The 17217-nt window shown below is 56.7% G+C and overlaps 1 protein-coding gene across 2 annotated transcripts; it reads right to left on the bottom strand.

The window, feature by feature from the left end:
- Positions 1-9805: 9805 nt before the first annotated feature.
- On the bottom strand, positions 9806-15620 carry LOC142077139 (guanylate-binding protein 1-like). Of its 2 annotated transcripts, XM_075139313.1 has the most exons (10): positions 15490-15620; positions 14038-14249; positions 13828-13955; positions 13304-13413; positions 12786-12988; positions 12427-12669; positions 11847-12127; positions 11068-11280; positions 10853-10943; positions 9806-10723 (listed from the first exon to the last, which is right to left on the bottom strand). In XM_075139313.1, the coding sequence occupies exons 2-10, from the start codon at positions 14228-14230 to the stop codon at positions 10593-10595; spliced, it is 1593 nt and encodes a 530-aa protein (XP_074995414.1). In that variant the 5' UTR covers positions 14231-14249; positions 15490-15620; the 3' UTR covers positions 9806-10592. The 2 variants fall into 2 exon arrangements, with proteins under 2 accessions (XP_074995414.1, XP_074995415.1); XM_075139314.1 differs by lacking the exons at positions 14038-14249; positions 15490-15620 and having other exon boundaries at positions 13757-13839.
- Between the last annotated feature and the right edge of the window lie 1597 nt (positions 15621-17217).

The following is a 17217-nucleotide window of genomic DNA, read 5'->3' as shown; positions in this document are numbered from 1 at the left end:
ATTAGCCAGAATACTGCATCCATATTTCAGATCCCCCATCCAGGAAAGATGTCAGCATGCTGGAGCGGGGTCAGCAAAGGGCCCCCAAGATGGTCAGGGACTGGAGCACTTGGCCTGTGAGGAGAGGCCAAGTGGCCAAGAGGCCAAGAAGGGAAGGCTTAGGGGGACCTCATCAGGTTGTACAGTCTCTGGGAGGTTTTCAAACTACAACTGGTTCAAGCTCAAGCTGAAACACCTGGGTACTTTTAGTAATATGGCAATGTTTTTCCACCGTGCTATAATGGGAATTTCCAGGAAGTGCATTAATCATAGGAGAAGAAATATTGATCTTCCTCTGTACTTGCATTGCCACTGCTCTGTCTTTTACACTGTGTTTTTAATCTTCCTCACCTTTCAGTGTTCCCATCTCTCCTGATTAAATGACCATGTCTAAGGACATCTTTTCAGCAGACTATCTGGATATACTTCCTTCCCATGGCTCTCCAGATTTCCCCCTCCCCTTACTCTTTGATCATTCTGTCTGGTGGCTGCTTTGAGCTTCAGGGAGTTAGACACTTGCCGCATCTCTGAGAAGTCTAACTAACTCAAGTCAACTGCTTAATTATGTTTATATCTATCCTTTCCCAGCTCTCTGCCTAAAACGGTTCTTGTACAGGTATCCCTTGTGGAAGGTGGACCTCATTAGATGCAGCTTGGACTTGGCATACAGTTGAGGAGAGTGTTTTCAAGCTTATTAAATCGCATCACGTGTAACTGGTTTTTTTTGGCAGTGAGGAGAAGTCCTCCTGTGCGTGTGTGCAGCCGCTTCTCTGAGGAAAGCGGGTGGGAATTGGTGCCAAGGAGCTGTAACATCCAGCCTTCAGTGGAGAAGTCTGATGTGAGGACAAGTGATGCAAGGCCCAGGGGGCCGATCAGAGAAATGGTGGGGGTGGGGGGCGAGCAGCAAGGTTGTCCATAGAGTGCCCGGCCTCAAGGCACTGCTTTTCCTACCCGCCCATATCTGCTTAGGTCACCCTCTGGATCAATATCAATTGGAGAATGCTGCTATTACTTCTTCAGCAAACTGAAAAATAATTTTTAAAAAAGCCTTTAAAATGCAAACCTCCTTTTTTTATTAAGTACTCATTGAAATCTTCCTCTTTAATATTGACCTGAAACCTCTCCAATTAGCTGTAGAAGCCTTGAAGACTTGAAGAAAATTGTGGGAAGAGACAACTCACATGAGGGATTTCTGCCTTGTAATGAGCCCCATGGTGTGTTTGGTGCCGAGTCCGTGGACTTGCAATGCTGAGAGGAGATTGCACAAACTGCTCAAGGAGTCAGAGTCAGAAGTAAACGCCGAAGTTTCGTGGAGTATTAATGGGCCCCACTGAGGGCCATTACCAACACAGCCTCCGCAAGGACTCGTTAGAGCAGAAAACTGGAGGCAGTGATGAGAGGCAGGCAAAGGCAAAGTGCTGGTGGCTCTGATGCTGAGTAAAGTTTTGATGTGTTTTACGAAGCAGGAAGGACAAGCCCGGACCCCAGTGCCTGGGAAGGGAGCTCCTGTCCATCACGCGTGGCTCAAGGCTCTTCCTGGGGCAGTGGGATGTGGGGTGTGCGATGCTGAGTGAAGGACAACAGTATGACACCTCCCACCCCCCTCGGGGGATGCAAAGAGGAAATGAGGCCCCGGTGCCATGAGGACAATGTGGGTCCTCATAGACCTCGGTGGCAGAGACGACGGCCATGGACAAGGAGACAAAGGCCTCAGTTCTGTTGGCGCCTTTCAGCCTTGCCAGCACCCTTGGCCATCTCCACCATCGGCTGCCCTATGCTGTGCCACGACTGTGCCCGGTTCCCTGCACACTGTAGGCATCTCACCCACTTCCTCGCCTTCTTCTCACCCTGGCATGTCCCTGCTGATGTCTCTCCGTCCTCTCTGGCTGTTCCTTGAAACCATGGGCTAATCCAGACTCCCTCTGAGTGTCCTGTTGCACCACAGCACTACCCTCAGAGTGGTACTTCTGTCTCCTCATGTCCAGTCTGCACCTCCCTATCTGCAGTTTGTGATGGTTTTCCTTTCTCGTGCTTTTTCCTACTGCCAAAAAATGTGCCATCGTTACTGAAACAACTTTCAAGCTGTCTCGAGCTCCTACTATACTTTCCTGAGCCTCCACTTCACCAGGCCAAAGCAGCCCACGTCTCTTAGCCTCTCCACACACAGCCCTTGACCCTGCCTTAGCTGACCTCTTGGTCCTTTCCAGCTCCTCCCCACTCCTCCAGAACAGGGAGCCCCACTTGAGGCCACACTATTGCAGATGTGGCCACACCAGCGCTGAATCAAGGTGGAGATTACTCCCCTTGCCTGGGTGGCCACGCTCCTCCCAGTGCAGCCCAATATGCACAGGACCATATTCGTGTTTAGCACTACTGGCTCCGATGGCATCCCTCGTAACGCTCAGACCCTTCTCCTCGAGCTTGCTCCTACCCAGTCAGGTCTGAGCCTGCCTTGATGAGGACATACTAGTTAAATGACATTGCAAGCCAAGATCGGTATTGCCATGGTGACCATCCCAGAAATACCAAATGAGGGTACAAAGCAGGCAAAACCAGGGCCGATGAGGAAAGGTTAAACAGGGGTGGGCTGTTTGTATGGGAGGGCATGAGGATGATCAAAGGGCAGAACCTGTGAGGCACAAAAGAGGGAAAAAGGAAATACAAGGTGAAGCCAAGGATAAGGTCATGGCTGTTTGCGGGTATCTGCCAAGCAGCCCTTCACCTGAGAAAGATGACTGGAGCGGGACACAAAGCTGTAGCTGATCTGACCATACTTAGGTCTGACTTATTTCCATGGTCACGGGGAACCTGAGTGCTCTCCCTACCATCATCAAGGGAATGGGCAGCATGGGCAACTAACAGGAGGAGCTGGAAGCTATTGTGCAACAGGAAAACTATGATATAGTTGCCATCAGGGAAACATGGTGGGATGACTCGCACAACTGGAGTGCTGCAATGGATGGCTATAAACTCTTCAGAAGGGATAGGCAAGGAAGGAGAGGCGGTGTGGTAGCTCTGTATGTCAGGAGTGTTTTGATTGTCTAGAGCTTAATGATGGTGACGATAGGATTGAGTGTTTATGGGTAAGAATCAGGGGAAGGCCAACAAGGCAGATATATGGTGGGAGTCTGTTATAGACCACCCAACCAGGATGAAGAGGCAGACAAAATATTCTATAAGTAGCTGGGATAAGTCTCACAATCGCTAGCCCTTGTTCTTGGCGGGGACTTCAACTTACCAGATGTCTGCTGGAAATACAATACAGCGGAGAGGAAACAGTCTAGGAGGTTCCTGGAGTGTGTGGAAGAGAACTTCCTGACACCGCTGGTGAGGGAGCCGACTAGGGAAGGGGCCCCGCTGGACCTATTGTTTGCGAACAGAGAAGGACTCGTGGATGATGTGATGGTTGGAGGCCGTCTCGGGCACAGCGATCACAAAATGATAGGGTTTTCAATTCTTGGAGAAGTAAGGAGGGGGGTCAGCAGAACTGCCACCTTGGACTTCCAGAGGGCAGACTTTGGCCTGTTTAGGAGATTGGTTGACAGAGTCCCTTGGGAAGCAGTCCTGAAGGGCAAAGGAGTCCAGGAAGGCTGGGCATTCTTCAGGAAGGAAGTCTTAAAGGCGCAGGAGCGGGCTGTCCCCATGTGCCAAAAGACGAGCCAGCGGGGAAGACGACCGGCCTGGCTGAACAGAGAGCTTTGGCTGGAACTCAGGAAAAAAAGGAGAGCTTATGACCTTTAGAAGAAGGGGCAGGCAACTCAGAGATGTCATGAGGTTATGCAGGCAGAAAATTAGAAGGGCCAAAGCCCAACTAGAACTTGATCTGGCACTTAATCCGGGTACTGCTGTAAAGGACAATAAAAAATGTTTCTATAAATACATTAGCAACAAAAGGAGAGCTAAGGAGAATCTCCATCCTTTATTGGATGCAGGGGGAAACACAGCGACAACAGCTGAGTAAAAGGCTGAGGTACTCAATGCTTTCTTTGCCTCGGTCTTTAACAGTCAGACCAGTTGTTCTCTAGGTACCCAGGTCCCGGAGCTGGAAGACAGGGACGGGGAGCAGAATGAAGCCCCCATAATCCAAGGGGAAATGGTGGCGACCTACTACACCATTTAGACACACACAAGTCTATGGGGCAGGATGGGATCCATCCAAGGGTACTGAGGGAGCTGGCAGAAGTGCTCACCAAGCCACTTTTAATCCTTTATCAGCAGTCCTGGCTAACCGGGGAGGTGCCAGTTGACTGGAGGTTACCAAATGTGATGCCCATCTACAAGAAGGGCCGGAAGGAGGATCTGGGGAACTACAGGCCTCTCAGTCTGACCTCAGTGCCGGGGAAGGTTATGGAGCAGATCATCTTGAGTGCCATCATGCGGCACGTACAGGACAACCAGGTGATCAGGCCCAATCTGCATGGGTTTATGAAAGGCAGGTCTTGCTTGACTAACCAGATCTCCTTCTATGACAAGGTGACTTGCTTAGTGGATGAGGGAAAGGCTGTGGATGTGGTCTACCTGGACTTTAGCAAAGCCTTTGACACCGTTCATGTGGTGTATGGTTGCACGGACTCTCACATAAGCATGCGCAGAATCCTTTATTGTTACAATACAGGAGAATATATCCTTTACCATAATGGGGAGGTCCCGCTGTCTCCCCCAATCATCACCCAATTCGTACCCCTTATTAACTAAGAAAAACAGTCTCTCTTCCTTTTGGCAAGGATCCACACGACTGCTCTCAGATCCGCTTATTCTCACGGTTAACCAGTCACACAATTCTCTTGATGTTTTCAGTTTCGTTGCAGAGAAGACAACTAAGGCAGGTGTTCAGGTCTTATCTCAGGCCTGTGTGCGCGTCTGCTAGTTCTCGGCGCACAGGCCAAAGTCCTGTCTTATCTTGGCCGAAACTCCCAAGTCCACAATTCTTCTCCACACGTTCAGTAGGCCGTGAGCCGTCCCTCACTACAAGACAGACATGGAGGTGCTGGAGCGTGTCCAAAGAAGAGCAACAAAGCTGGTGAAGAGTTTAGAGCACAAGTCTCAGGCGGAACAGCTGAGGGAACTGGGGTTGTTTAGCCTGGAGAAAAGGAGGCTGAGGGGAGACCTCATCGCTCTCTACAACTACCTGAAAGGAGGTTGTAGCGAGGTGGGTGTTGGTCTCTTCCCAAGGAGCCAGTGATAGGACGAGAGGAAATGGCTTCAAGCTGCGCCAGGGGAGGGTTAGATTGAATCTTAGGAAAAATTTCTTCACTGAAAGCCTTGGAACAGGCTGCCCAGGGAAGCGGTTGAGTCACCATCCCTGGAGGTGTTTAAAAGACGTGTAGATGAGGCGCTTAGGGACATGGTTTAGTGGTGGAGTTGGCAGTGCTAGGTTAACGGTTGGACTCAATGATTTTAAAGGTCTTTTCCAACCTAAACGATTCTTACGATTCTATGAAGAGCCCTGTAGCAGATGGAACACAGAATCCTTCAGGCTGGACCTCACCTCAGGAGGTCTCTAGCCCAATCTTCTGCTCACAGCAGGGTCAGCTATCAGGGCGCACCAGCTTGCATAGAACTTTATTAATTTGGGGCCTGAAAACCTCCAAAGATGGAGATGGTACCAGCTCTCTGGGAAGCCTTCTCCTTGCTCATTGGCTCTCATCCTCCCATCATGCACCACAGTGAAGAGCCTGACTCTTCTGGTTACCCTCTAGAAGGTGTGAGAAGGCTGTTCTTCGGTCTCCCCAAAGCCTTCTTTTCTTCTGACTGAACAAATCCAGCTCTTTCAGCCTCCCACAGTGAGAAAGTTGACCTTATAAATGCATGCCTGAGATGTTTAAGGCTCTTCCAATCCTGTTGGATTTTCTTGGATCTGCAAAGGACTTCAGGGATGTGAGAATATCATCACCCTCCTGCCATGGCTTTCTTGTCATCATGATGTCATGCACAGGTGTTGCAGGCTGTGAGGAGGGCCCAAGCTAAACAAGTAGCCATTCACAATTGAACTTTGAACTCAAAATATTTCAGGCCCTAGAGCCAACATCACACCACTAGGAGAGGCTGGTGATGGGGGTGCCATGCTTGGTGCTAACCCACATGCACAGGTGGAATTCATGGCTCCAAAAACCGCTGTGACTCTCATCAGTGGTGACAGAAACACTGAATCATTCAGGTTGGAAGGGACCTTGGGAGGACCAACCTTCTTCTCACATCAGGATGAGCACTGAATTCCCACCAAGTTCCTCAGGGCTTTACCCAACAGTGTCCTGAAAACATTTTCTGGGGGCATCTGGAGGAATCCTCAAGAAAGCTGAAGGGGCCTTTTCCTGCCAGGTGAAGAGAGCCACAGGGTTCTGTAATTCCCAGTAAGCTGCTAGCAACCTCTAGCAGCTTCTAACAAACACTTTCTGCTGTCCTTGATCAAAAGATGCATTTTTGAGAGGCTGCAGAAACTTTTCCAGCCCTTGGACTGTTACTCCCTGCTGCTCTTCCATGTAGGCACCAACGACACAGCCAAACTTGGAACTACAGGCTGCTCAGCCTCATCTTGATCCATGGGAACATGATGGAGCAGCTAATGCTGGAAACCATTTCCAGGCACATGAACAACAAGAAAATCTTCAGGCCTAATTAGCATGGATTCACCAAGGGGAAGTCATGCTTGACTGACCTGATAACTTTCTCCAATTACATGATTGCCTTTGTAGACAAGAGGAGAGCAGTGGTTATTGTCTGCCTTGATTTCTGCAACGCTTTTGACACTGTCTGCCGTAAGATCCTCATGGACAAGCTGTTGAAGTCTGGGCTGGATGAGCAGACAGTGAGGTGGATTCAAAAGTGGCTGAAAGTCTAGGCCCAGAGAGCGGTGATCGGAACAACGGACAGATACACTGCGTCCTAGAAAGAGTGAAGAAAGGTGGAGAACATCACTGGTGGGAAACTGTCCTTGGATGGTCACCAGCATCAACTGGAGCTCTGAATGTGGTGTTACATCCAGTTGTAGTTTTGTTAGAATCATAGAATCACAGAAGTATTTAGGTTGGAAAAGACCCTTAAGATCATTCTGTCCAAACGTAAAACTAACACTGCCAACTCCACTACTAAACCATGTCCCTAAGCGCCTCATCTACACGTCTTTTAAATACTTCCAGGGATGGTGACTCCATCACTTCCCTGGGCAGCCTGTTCCAAGGCCTGACCACTCTTTCAGTAAAGAAATTTCTCCTAATGTCCAATCTAAACCTCCCCTGGTGCAACTTGAGGCCATTTCCTCTCATCCTATCGCTGTTACTTGGGAGAAGAGACCGACCCCCACCTCACTACAACCTCCTTTCAGGGAGTTGTAGAGCGCGATGAGGTCTCCCCTCAGCCTCCTCTTCTCCAGACTAAACAACCCCAGTTCCCTCAGCTGCTCCCCATCAGACTTGTGCTCCAGGCCCTTCTCCAGCTTCGTTGCCCTTCTCTGGACACGCTCCAGCACCTCCATGTCCTTCTTGTGGTGAGGGGCCCAAAACTGAACACAGGATTCGAGGTGCGGCCTCACCAGTGCCGAGTACAGGGGCACGATCACCTCCCTGCTCCTGCTGGCCACACTAGTTCTGATACAGGCCAGATGCCGTTGGCCTTCTCGGCCACCTGAGCACACTGCCGGCTCATGTTCAGCTGGCTGTTGACCAGCACCCCCAGGTCCTTTTCCTCCGGGCAGCTTTCCAGCCACTCTTCCCCAAGCCTGTAGCGTTGCCTGGGGTTGTTGTGGCCGAAGTGCAGGACCTGGTATGACAGCCTAAGCGAGCCTTCTTTGAGCTCTCCCTATTAGGCAGCGTGGCTGCATGGCGGTGATCTCCCCTTGATGCCTCTCAAGGTTGCTCCTCGAGGCAGAGAGACCTCTTACCAACGGCAGATCTTTGGTAAGTGACTGATGATGCACATTGTATTATAGTGCACTAAGATTTTGTATTGGTAGTTTTGAATCATTGTTATATCCTTTGCCCAGTAATAGAGTGAACCTTGCCATTGGACTTTGTTAAGTCACACTTTTACAACATCATATTTCAAAAAAACCTCTTTTGCTGATACCTTTGGCGGTGGTCCTTTAAGCGGCCTAAATCGCCCGCCCACGACAAATTGGCGTCACGGACAGGATTCTAAACTTGATCTGATCAGAGTCACCAAGATGGTCAGGGGAATGATGCTTATAAAGCACAAAAGGAGGCTGAGGGAAGTGGGTTTGCTCAGTCTTGGAAGGCAAAAGGCAGCCCTTAATGCCATCTTCACTTAGTGGAAGGTGCAGAGAAGCAGCGTGTGGAGCAGCGTGGATGTAGGCAGATGCACAGAGCCCTTACACTTCTCCGTGTGATTTGGAACAAACTTTGCTGTCTCAGTGAGATTCATCTCACCTGCCTCAAGCAACCACAGCACAAATGTCCCTGCCCACTGGCCCACCACTGCTGCCTTCCCAGATGTGGGAGGTACGTACCCTCAGGAAGAAGTCGAACAGGGCTGAGAGGAACCATGCTCATTTGCCTACACTGGGGCCAAGCAGGACCCTGTGGACCTCCTCTGCAGAAGCAAGGAATCCTAACTGGGAGGACATATCAGTAGATCAGCTCACCTTAGTCTGCCTTGGGGAGATATTTGGGTGCCCTCTCATTTCAGAAGCAAAGCCTGAAGACAACTCAACTCACACCACGTACCAGGTCTCCACGGCTTGGAGGGAACGCCTGCGAGCCCCAGGGGCAAGCGTGCGAGGAGGAGAGCAGTGCCGATGCAGGTCAACAGTTGGCTGAGGAACTGGTGCTGGCAAGAGGGGTTTGGGCTCTACAACCACGGGACCCTGTATGCAGCTCAGGGTCTGCCTGGGAGAGACGGGATCCACCTCACCAGAGGGGCAAAGGAATCTTTGTCCGTAGGCTGGTTGACCTTGTAAGGGGGCTTTAAACGAAGGAGGAGAGGGAGAGAGCATCCAGCAGCCCAGTGAGGGAGCGACAGACAGGGTCGGTGAGCAAAGGGTCTGGGGTGATGTGACGGGAAGGGGTCACAAAGCCAACAAAACAGACCCTAAGCAGGTCACCTGCAGCACTTGTGTGTAAGCAGGGAAGCGCCAACAGGGCACCACGATGGGAAAACCCCCAAACCCTCTCCAGGCCCTCAGCAGGCTGGGGGGCCTCTCTGAAGTGTCTGCACATTAATGCCGGGGTATGGGGAATAAACAGGAGGAGTTAGAGGTCTGCGTGCAGTTGCAGGGCTACGGTCTTGTTGGGGTCACGGAGACGTGGTGGGATGGCTCCCGAGGCTGGGGTCTTGCAATGGAGGGACGCAGGCTCTCGCGGTGTGGGGGCTCGGGAGGGAAAAGAGCACCGGCACAGCAGCATGGGGAGGAAAGAGCCTGGGCTTTGTCCTCAGGAGGTTCCCCAGGCCCTCGCTGGGTGAGCAGGGGCTGTGCTCTGCAGACCCCGCTCTGGCACAAGCAGACCTCTCCCGCAGGGATGGAGTGCCCACACTGCAGGAAAGGCGTTTCAGGGGCCAGTGCCACCGGGATGACGGCCTTGGACCGCCCCTCTGTATGTAAAGAACTGAGAAACCTCTACACCTTCTCGTTACTGGAACGCTTAGTGTCCCTGCTTCTTCTCGTAGAGCAGCTGAGGATTGAGTTCCCTGTAGGGAGGAGGGAAACCCCTTTGTCCATGAGCGTGGTGGGTTGACCCCGGTGGGCAGCTGAGCCCCACACAGCTTGGGGAATGGGGGAGGGAACGGGAAGGGTGAAAATGAGACAACTGGTGGGTCGAGACCAAGAGAGTTTAATAGGTAAAACGAAAGCTGCGTGCGCAACCAAAGCGAAATAAGGAATTCATTCCCTACTGCCCATCGGCAGACAGATGCTCAGCCCCCTCCAGGAAAGCAGGGCTCCATCACACGTAACGGTGGCTTGGGAAGACAAACACCCTAACTCCAGATATCCCCCTGCCTCCTTCTATCCCCCAGTTTTTATTGCTTGAGCGCAGTGTCCTAGGGTCTGGGATATCGCTTTGGTCAGCGGGGGTCAGCTGTCCCGGCTGGGTCCCCTCCCAACTTCTTGCCCACCCCCCGCCCACTCGCTGGTGGATGAGAAACAGAAAAGGTCTTGATGCTGTGCAGGCGCTGTTCAGCCACAGCTCAAACAGGGGGGTGTCAGCAGCACTGGTTCGGTCACCAATCCAAAACACAGAACCCCACCGCCTGCTAGGAAGAACATTGACCCTCTCCCAGCCAAAACCAGTACGATGGGACACACACCTCCCGTGAACCCCCTACAGCCACCTCCTCCTCCAGAGACGGGTCAGGAAGGGGCACTTGGGGATCTTTTGGTCTGAAGAAAGGAAAGAGGGAGCAGCACTGAGAGGGCGTGAGCGAGCAGAGAGCACAACAGCCCTGTGGGGAGAACTTCCTCACAGGTTCAAAGTGAGGAGAGCCTTGCTAAGGTCCAGGGTGGGAATAGCTACTCCGCAGAGGATGGCTAAGTGGAGGGGGGGGGAGTGAGCGAGCGGCTGCGTGGTGTTTAGTTGCTGGCTGGCGTTAAACCACGACAGGGGTTATAAAGGAAATCTTGGTAGTCTCCGAGTAGCAAATGCGATTACCAAGCCACCCAGTATCAATGCTGCGGTCTCCATTTTCCTCTGGGCCTCCCTCTCCTGCTCAGCTCTCTCGTACTGTTCTTGCTCACCTGGCGACAGAGAAACAGAGGTGTTGCAAGGGCAGGAGCTGAGCGCACAAGCCCCCAGGAGTGCTCTTGTCCCCCTCCCTCAAGCTTGGCCCTCTACAGGCAGTGGCATTTCTCCAGCCCAGAAGTTACTTTGCAGCTCTGTCAGGTAGAGGTCTATCTGGCGGATGAACTTGGCCAGGGTTTCTCTGCTTTGGAGGAACTCCTGCAGGACAGCAGCAGCCTGAGGACCACCGGTAGAAGAGGAGTCAAGAGGAGAAACGGCAGCTGGGGGGAAATGGTTTCTTGGGGGAAGGGGATGGGACATGGAGCCTCTCCCCTTGAAGGGGAGCTGCTCTTGGTCCTACCTTCACCCCCTTGCCAGGCAGTTCCCAGTATTTCTCCACCAGTGCCTGTTGGTCTCCTTGGAAGAGCTGGTAACCCCCTGGCACGTTGTAGACCCCATCAGCGATTCGTCTCTCCATGTCTTGGCAGAGGTCCCTGAGAGCAGCCTCGCACTTGTCACGGGACGCCTGCTCGTTGTCCCTGCAGAACTTCACCTTGAGTGCCTGTACCTGGCGCTGTCCGGAAAGATGCGGGGGGAAGGCATCAGCCCAGGCGGAGCTGCATCCACCGCTCTCATGCCGGGCACAAACCAAGCCAGGCCGACATGGAGGTTGGGTTCTCCGGTCTGTGGGGTAATCAGCCGGGAGGTGACCGATGGGGAGGGCGTTCTGTGCCCACGGACGTCTCTGGGCCAAGGGGCACGGGAGCAGAGAGCGTGAGAGGGCCCACGGGCTTCCCAAAACACAGGGGCAAGAACCACTCAGCAGGACAGGGGAAGCGTGGAAGGCTCCAGGCTTCCAGCCGGGGCAGAGACGCGTCTGGGCTGCAGCAGGAGAGGGGGCAGGGCTGAGCTCCGTCCCCATTGCAGCACAGCTTCGGAACCGCGGCAGGTTCGGGGACAACTGCCAGTCTGCAGCGCGTGAGAGCAGGCGTGGGCACCGAGGCCCCTCTGGAGAGGGCTCGGCAGCGTCCTCTGGCAGGGGGCAGGGAGACCCCGGCCCCCCAGGACCGTGCTCTTTCCCCAAAGCTGAGGGGGTGATGGTGTCCCTGGGGAGCCCCGGCTGGGCTGGGGACCACCTACTTGGAGCTCTGCCCGGAAAGGGCGGATGCCATCTTCAAATGCCCGTGCCACGAACAGCTCCAGCGCCTCCCGCGCGCACTGGGCGTGCAGCCCCAGTAGCTCCTGAAGGGTCTCCGTCGGCAGCTGCGCCCGCTGCTCCATCAGATCCCGGTACAACGCCACAGCCGCTTTCACTGCCGCTGCGTTCTCAGCCTCTGCCAGGGCCAGCGCCGCACTCTGCAGACACGGCACTGCCCCGCTCCGGATGGCCTCCACGTAGGTCGCTGCCAGCTTCCCCAGCACTGCCAAGGAGGACCAGGCATGAGAGAGCTGCAGCCTGAGCCAAACGCAGGCTCCCCTTCGGCCCTGGGTCCTGCCGTATCCCTGCTGCCTCCCTGCCGGACTCTTCCGGAACTTCTTTTCCTGACTCTTTCCCACCCCGCCTGCAACGTGCGGGAGCCCCAAATCCAGAGGCAGGGACGGCAGCCGGCAGAAAAGCTCTCCCTTTCCCCACCTGCCCCTCCGGCTCTGCACGTGGTCCTTCCCCAGGCACAGCCCCACCAGCTGCTGGCCACCCAGCCCTCTCGACAGCAGGACTCACGGCTCCCCGTTACGATGCGCCCGCCAGGGATGGCCTTGGCTGGAGACGTTTCCCAGACGTGGCTGCAGAGTTTCTCCACCTGCTGCTGGAACTCGGGGTTGATCCCATCGTCCGGAAGCTCCTCCAAGCGGACCAGGTCCCTCCTGCTGGCCGGCTGGTCAAAAACAAAGCACTTGCGAGCGGGAAAGAACCGGCGGATGCATTCCCGGAGCTCGTTGTAGCCTCGGGCCTCCGGGCTGCTGCCTGTGGGGAAGAGGAGACGGAGCAAGTCCACCGGGCTCGGGCTGTTGTTGAATTACACCGGAAGGCTGCTGTGTCCGGGGCTGAATGTCTCCGGCAGCACGGCACCGTTCCCTTACCGGCCTTTAACTCCAGGGCGTTCTCCAGGTATTCATCCTCAGTGATTTCCTTCCCATCCACCTCCAGCTGCAGTGTGAAATCCCGCACAGCCCAGACGAACGTTGGGAAGAAGCGGACAAGTTTTTCTGAATCCTCCAGTTCATCTTCACTCTTCTCGGCTGCTGCCTTCAACCTGACGTGCTCAGTCAGCTTCATCACATAGCTAGGGAGCTGGCTAAGGAAAGAGGGACCTCAGCTCTGAACGCAGGGGCATCGCCATCCTGCAACCGCTCAGCACTTCATGGGGAAGAGAGGAGACCCTGCGGGGACAGGGAACAGCCTGGAACCACCAGAAGGAGGAGGGAGAAAAACCCTCAGCCCTGAGGTCCACGACGTGGCACTCCTCAGGACTCAGAGCACGTCACCGGGCACCACCAGAAGGTTCTGCAGCTGCTTGAGGAACTGGGATTTGTCAACCCCTAGCCCCCCACACAGGGAGAGGGGGCCATCCCTGGGGCCTCTGTCCCACCAAGGATACTGCAGCTGCTCCATGGCTTGCTGGTCAATGGTGCCTTTGCTGTTGTAGATCAGGGTGCTGGAGAGCAGGACGGATAGCAGGAAGATCCATGTGTCGTTCTCGGTGTCGCCCTGCAACAACGACCCTTGGCGCTTATCAACAAGACTCCCTAAGCATGAGCAAAGCCCCAAATCCCCAGGCCCTGAATGCCCCCAACCCACGGGCCATGGCAAGATCAGGCTTTGGAGAGACCCGCCCCATGCCATCACCACGTCTTTCTGAAGCTGGGCTGATCCTCAGCTCCTAACTCTCAGGGTCCCACAGACCTCTACCAAAGTGCTCCCTCAGCTCCTCATTCCCGCTCTGCTGCTCTTTTCTAGAAAAGCGGAGGAATTTGGCAACTTGTCTACCCCGACCTCCTTCCCCATGGCCTCTTCCCACCATAGGCGGTGGGAACACCTGCACTCTGGTCACCATGGCTGGGCCCTCAAGAGCTCCCACAAAGTGCTGGGAACGCCCAAATGGAGCTTCTGCTTCCTCCACACCTTCTCCACGTCGCCCAGCCCTTCGGTGTCCAGCAGCACCAGGGTGCGTCCAGGCTGGCAGGGGTGAGGCACACACCACATCCAGATACCTTTGGTGTGGGGCTGCACGCTGGAGCCCAGGGAGAAACCTGTGGGGAGGACGCAAGGGCGGTAACTGCAGAGTGGGCAAACCCGGGTACCTTGGCCATGCAGGGCCGGGACCTCCCTCACCTTTCCTCTGGCCAGCCAGCCTGTTCATGAGGTAGGACTTGCCCGTGCGGTACGGCCCCGTGATGGCCACCACCACCACCGGCTGGGTGACCTCCGAGAGCACCTGCAGGGCCTCCTGCCGCACCACCAGCCCCTTCGTCCGCGTGTTCTCGATGAGGCAGACAGGCGCCGGCACGTGGATTTCGGACGCCATGGCTGGCAGCAAACGCAGCCTGCAAAGGAGACGGAGAGACGGGCTGGTTAGCAAGGTGGGGACACCCCCCAGTCCCAGCAGGGACAGTCGTTAGCATCCTGCTTCCTTTTTCCAAGCAAATCGCGCTTTGCACCAAACTCCTTCCACCGCGCCTCCTCTTTTGGCCCCTCGCAAGCGCTGCTGTGAAGACAACGGTGACGCTCCCAAGAGGTGCACAGCCCCTTCCCCTTGGCCTTGCAACAGGAACAGCTCAGATTCTGACAGCCCAGTGGGAAAGTGGGAGTCCTCTGCAGTGTGTCCTCAACTCCCGCTGGAAGTTTGCTGGGGGTGAACCATGCAAGAACGGGTGTGGGACATGGCAACGGCCTCTGGCAGGGCTGCGGGGCAAGAGGAATGACCGGAGAGCCGCAGCAGCGCTAAGGAAAGAGAGGTTGGGGGGTGAAATCGAAGCTTCGGGAGCTTCTTATTAATTTCTTCATTAATTTCTTATGCCCGACGCCATCAAACGCCCTCTCACCCCCCCTGTGCCCCGCACAGGGACACGCTTGTGCTGCCCTCGCAAGGCTCCCCTCCCTCCGCGCCTCCTCCCGTGCGGTGGTGGGTGACCCCCTCCCCACACTCCAGTGCTCAGCCCCCGCCCCTCCTCGCCTTCTGCCCCGATGGGGAGACTGCCAGCGGCAGGGGGGCTCTCACCGAATCCGGACCCTTCCCCTGCACAGCCCCAGCCATCGCCCGGCCCCTGCCAGGGTCCGCTAAACCCCACGGACGTGGAGGCAGCACAACGGCTCCTGCCGTGCCCACACCCAGGAGCTGCCCCACTGCAACCTCCCAGACACCCGGGGACTTGCTCCGGCAGCGAGGAGCTCCGACGGCACTGCCCGCTTCTGGGCTTGGAACCCTCTGGCGGGACCTCACAAGCCCTGCCCGCTTCCAGGAACAGCGAGGGGTCGCCCCTGGGGACAGGAGGCTGCCCCTCGTGCCACGGCGCTGCCAGCGCCGTGGGCAGGAGAGGAATGGTGAGGCCATAGGGTGCAAGCTCAGGCGAGTCCTAACTTGCACGCAGAGCCTCGGGGGTGAAGGCAGGCTCCAGCCACCCATTCCCCTTGCTCCATCCCAGAGCCCCAGCAGACCTTTGGACCTCTTCCTCCTCCCACCCGGCGGGGTCCCTGTCGCTGCCTGGGGTCAGGAGTCATTCCCAGCCCCAAAGCCCCGGGCTGCTCGCGTGGGGTGCGCAGGGGGGATTAGGGGAAGGGACTCACCGTCGTCTTCGTCACCCGCCCTGGGCTGCAACAGCTCTGCTGCAGCCGGGGTCCTGCCCTGCCGTTTATCCCGTGCCCTTGGCCGGCCCCTCTCCTCCTATTCCGGGAAACGAGGGTGTGTCAGAGAGCGAAAGTGAAAGTGGGGCTAGGAGGGAGCAGGAAACCCCATCGCTGGCCGGGGGTCTGGCCCTGGCCCGCAGCTGAGCACGGAGACTGGGGGCAGCTGACATAAGGACGGTTTAACCAGTGGAGGAACAAGAAGGGGCGGTGGGACACGGGGACCAGGCGCCCCGAGGAGCTGCGGGTGGCCCCTCGCTGGAAGCGCTTCGGGTCAGCTCGGAGGGTCTTTAGCAGCCTGGCCTGGTGCAGCACGTCCCTGCTCGCCACACGGGGGGTGGCCTCGATGATCTCTGAGGGTCCTGGCCGTTTGCCCACCCCCCGCCTGCTCGCTGCGGGGGGCAGAGGGGGAAAGAAGGCCCCGACCTTGTGCACGCACCGCTCAGCAGCAGCCAAAGCATTTGTGTGTTACCAACACCTTTCCAGCACCACGGGCTGGATGAAGACGGTTAACTCTGTCCCAGCCACGGGTGCTGTGCTGCGGTTCCCCCTTCCCTCTCGTATCCACCAGGTGGGTCCCTCACCTCCCCCCCCACCCCCCCAACATGACCCCCACGTCGCCCTGCCCCCCTTGGAGCACCCACTCACGTGCTTCCTCTTCTCCTCCACCCACGGACACGTCCCCGACACCCCGGCAGCCCTGCCGGGGCCCCTGCTGCTCTCGCACACGTGCGTCCCCCCAAAATGCCCCTCGTGGACGTGCCACCACCCCCACGAGCCTCTCCCCTGAGGGCCTGCCAAGAATTGCCCTGCTCGCCCCGAAGCCCCGGTGCCCCAGCACGCACACCCCCTCCCCGAGACCCCTCCTGCGGACACGCGCCGTGGTCCCCTCGCACCCACGGCCCTCGTGCCGCCCCCTCCCGAGGACGCGCGCCGCTGACACGCGGGCATGCTCCTCAGCCTCCCCCCACGCACGCCCAGCCCCCATCTCCCACGGGCACCGCGCTGCCCCAGCATCCCCCCACGGACGTGCCCTGCACCCCATTTCCCTCACGGAGCCCTACCCCATCCCTCTTCCCCTCTCAAAGGGGTGCCGCGGCCCCCTTGAAAAGACATCCCCTCCCCCATGGTGCGCCCACCCTCCCCTTGCAGAAACACCACGTCCCCCTTCCCCTCCCCTCCCCCTCCTCCGCAGGTCCCCGTGCCCCTTTCTCGCACCCAGGGGCAGGAACCACCCCCCGACGCACGGGCACCCCGTCCCCGTTTCCCCCCGCTCTCCCATCGCGGTGCCCGCTCCCCAGTGCCCCCACACAAGGGTGCCCTCCCGCGCCCAGACCCCAGCCCTCTGACCCACCCCACGGCTCCCCTGCGCCATCTCCAGGCTCGCTGCCAGCACCCAGCACCGACACGCTCATCCCACAGGCACCCCCGCGCCCGGGTCCCCTCGGGTGGCCCTGTCACCCCGGGTAGCCCAGCCCGCGCCCAAGGAGCCCTCCTGGCCGGCCGGTCCAGCTCGGCGTTTGCTGGTCAGCGCACACCGGGATTGGGGCGGGCACGGACGTGTGCCCCCGCGCGCCAGCACCGGGACGTGGGCTGTCACCCGTGGTCCCGCTCCAGACACGGGCGCTGAGCCCCTCGCTCACACCAGTCCCTCCCAGCAGCTGGTTTTTG

This window comes from Calonectris borealis, unplaced genomic scaffold (assembly GCF_964195595.1).
Source record: "Calonectris borealis unplaced genomic scaffold, bCalBor7.hap1.2 HAP1_SCAFFOLD_160, whole genome shotgun sequence".
In the NCBI taxonomy this organism is placed as follows: domain Eukaryota; kingdom Metazoa; phylum Chordata; class Aves; order Procellariiformes; family Procellariidae; genus Calonectris; species Calonectris borealis.
Note: the sequence above shows the minus strand (reverse complement) of the source record. Positions and strands in the feature narration are given on the sequence as shown.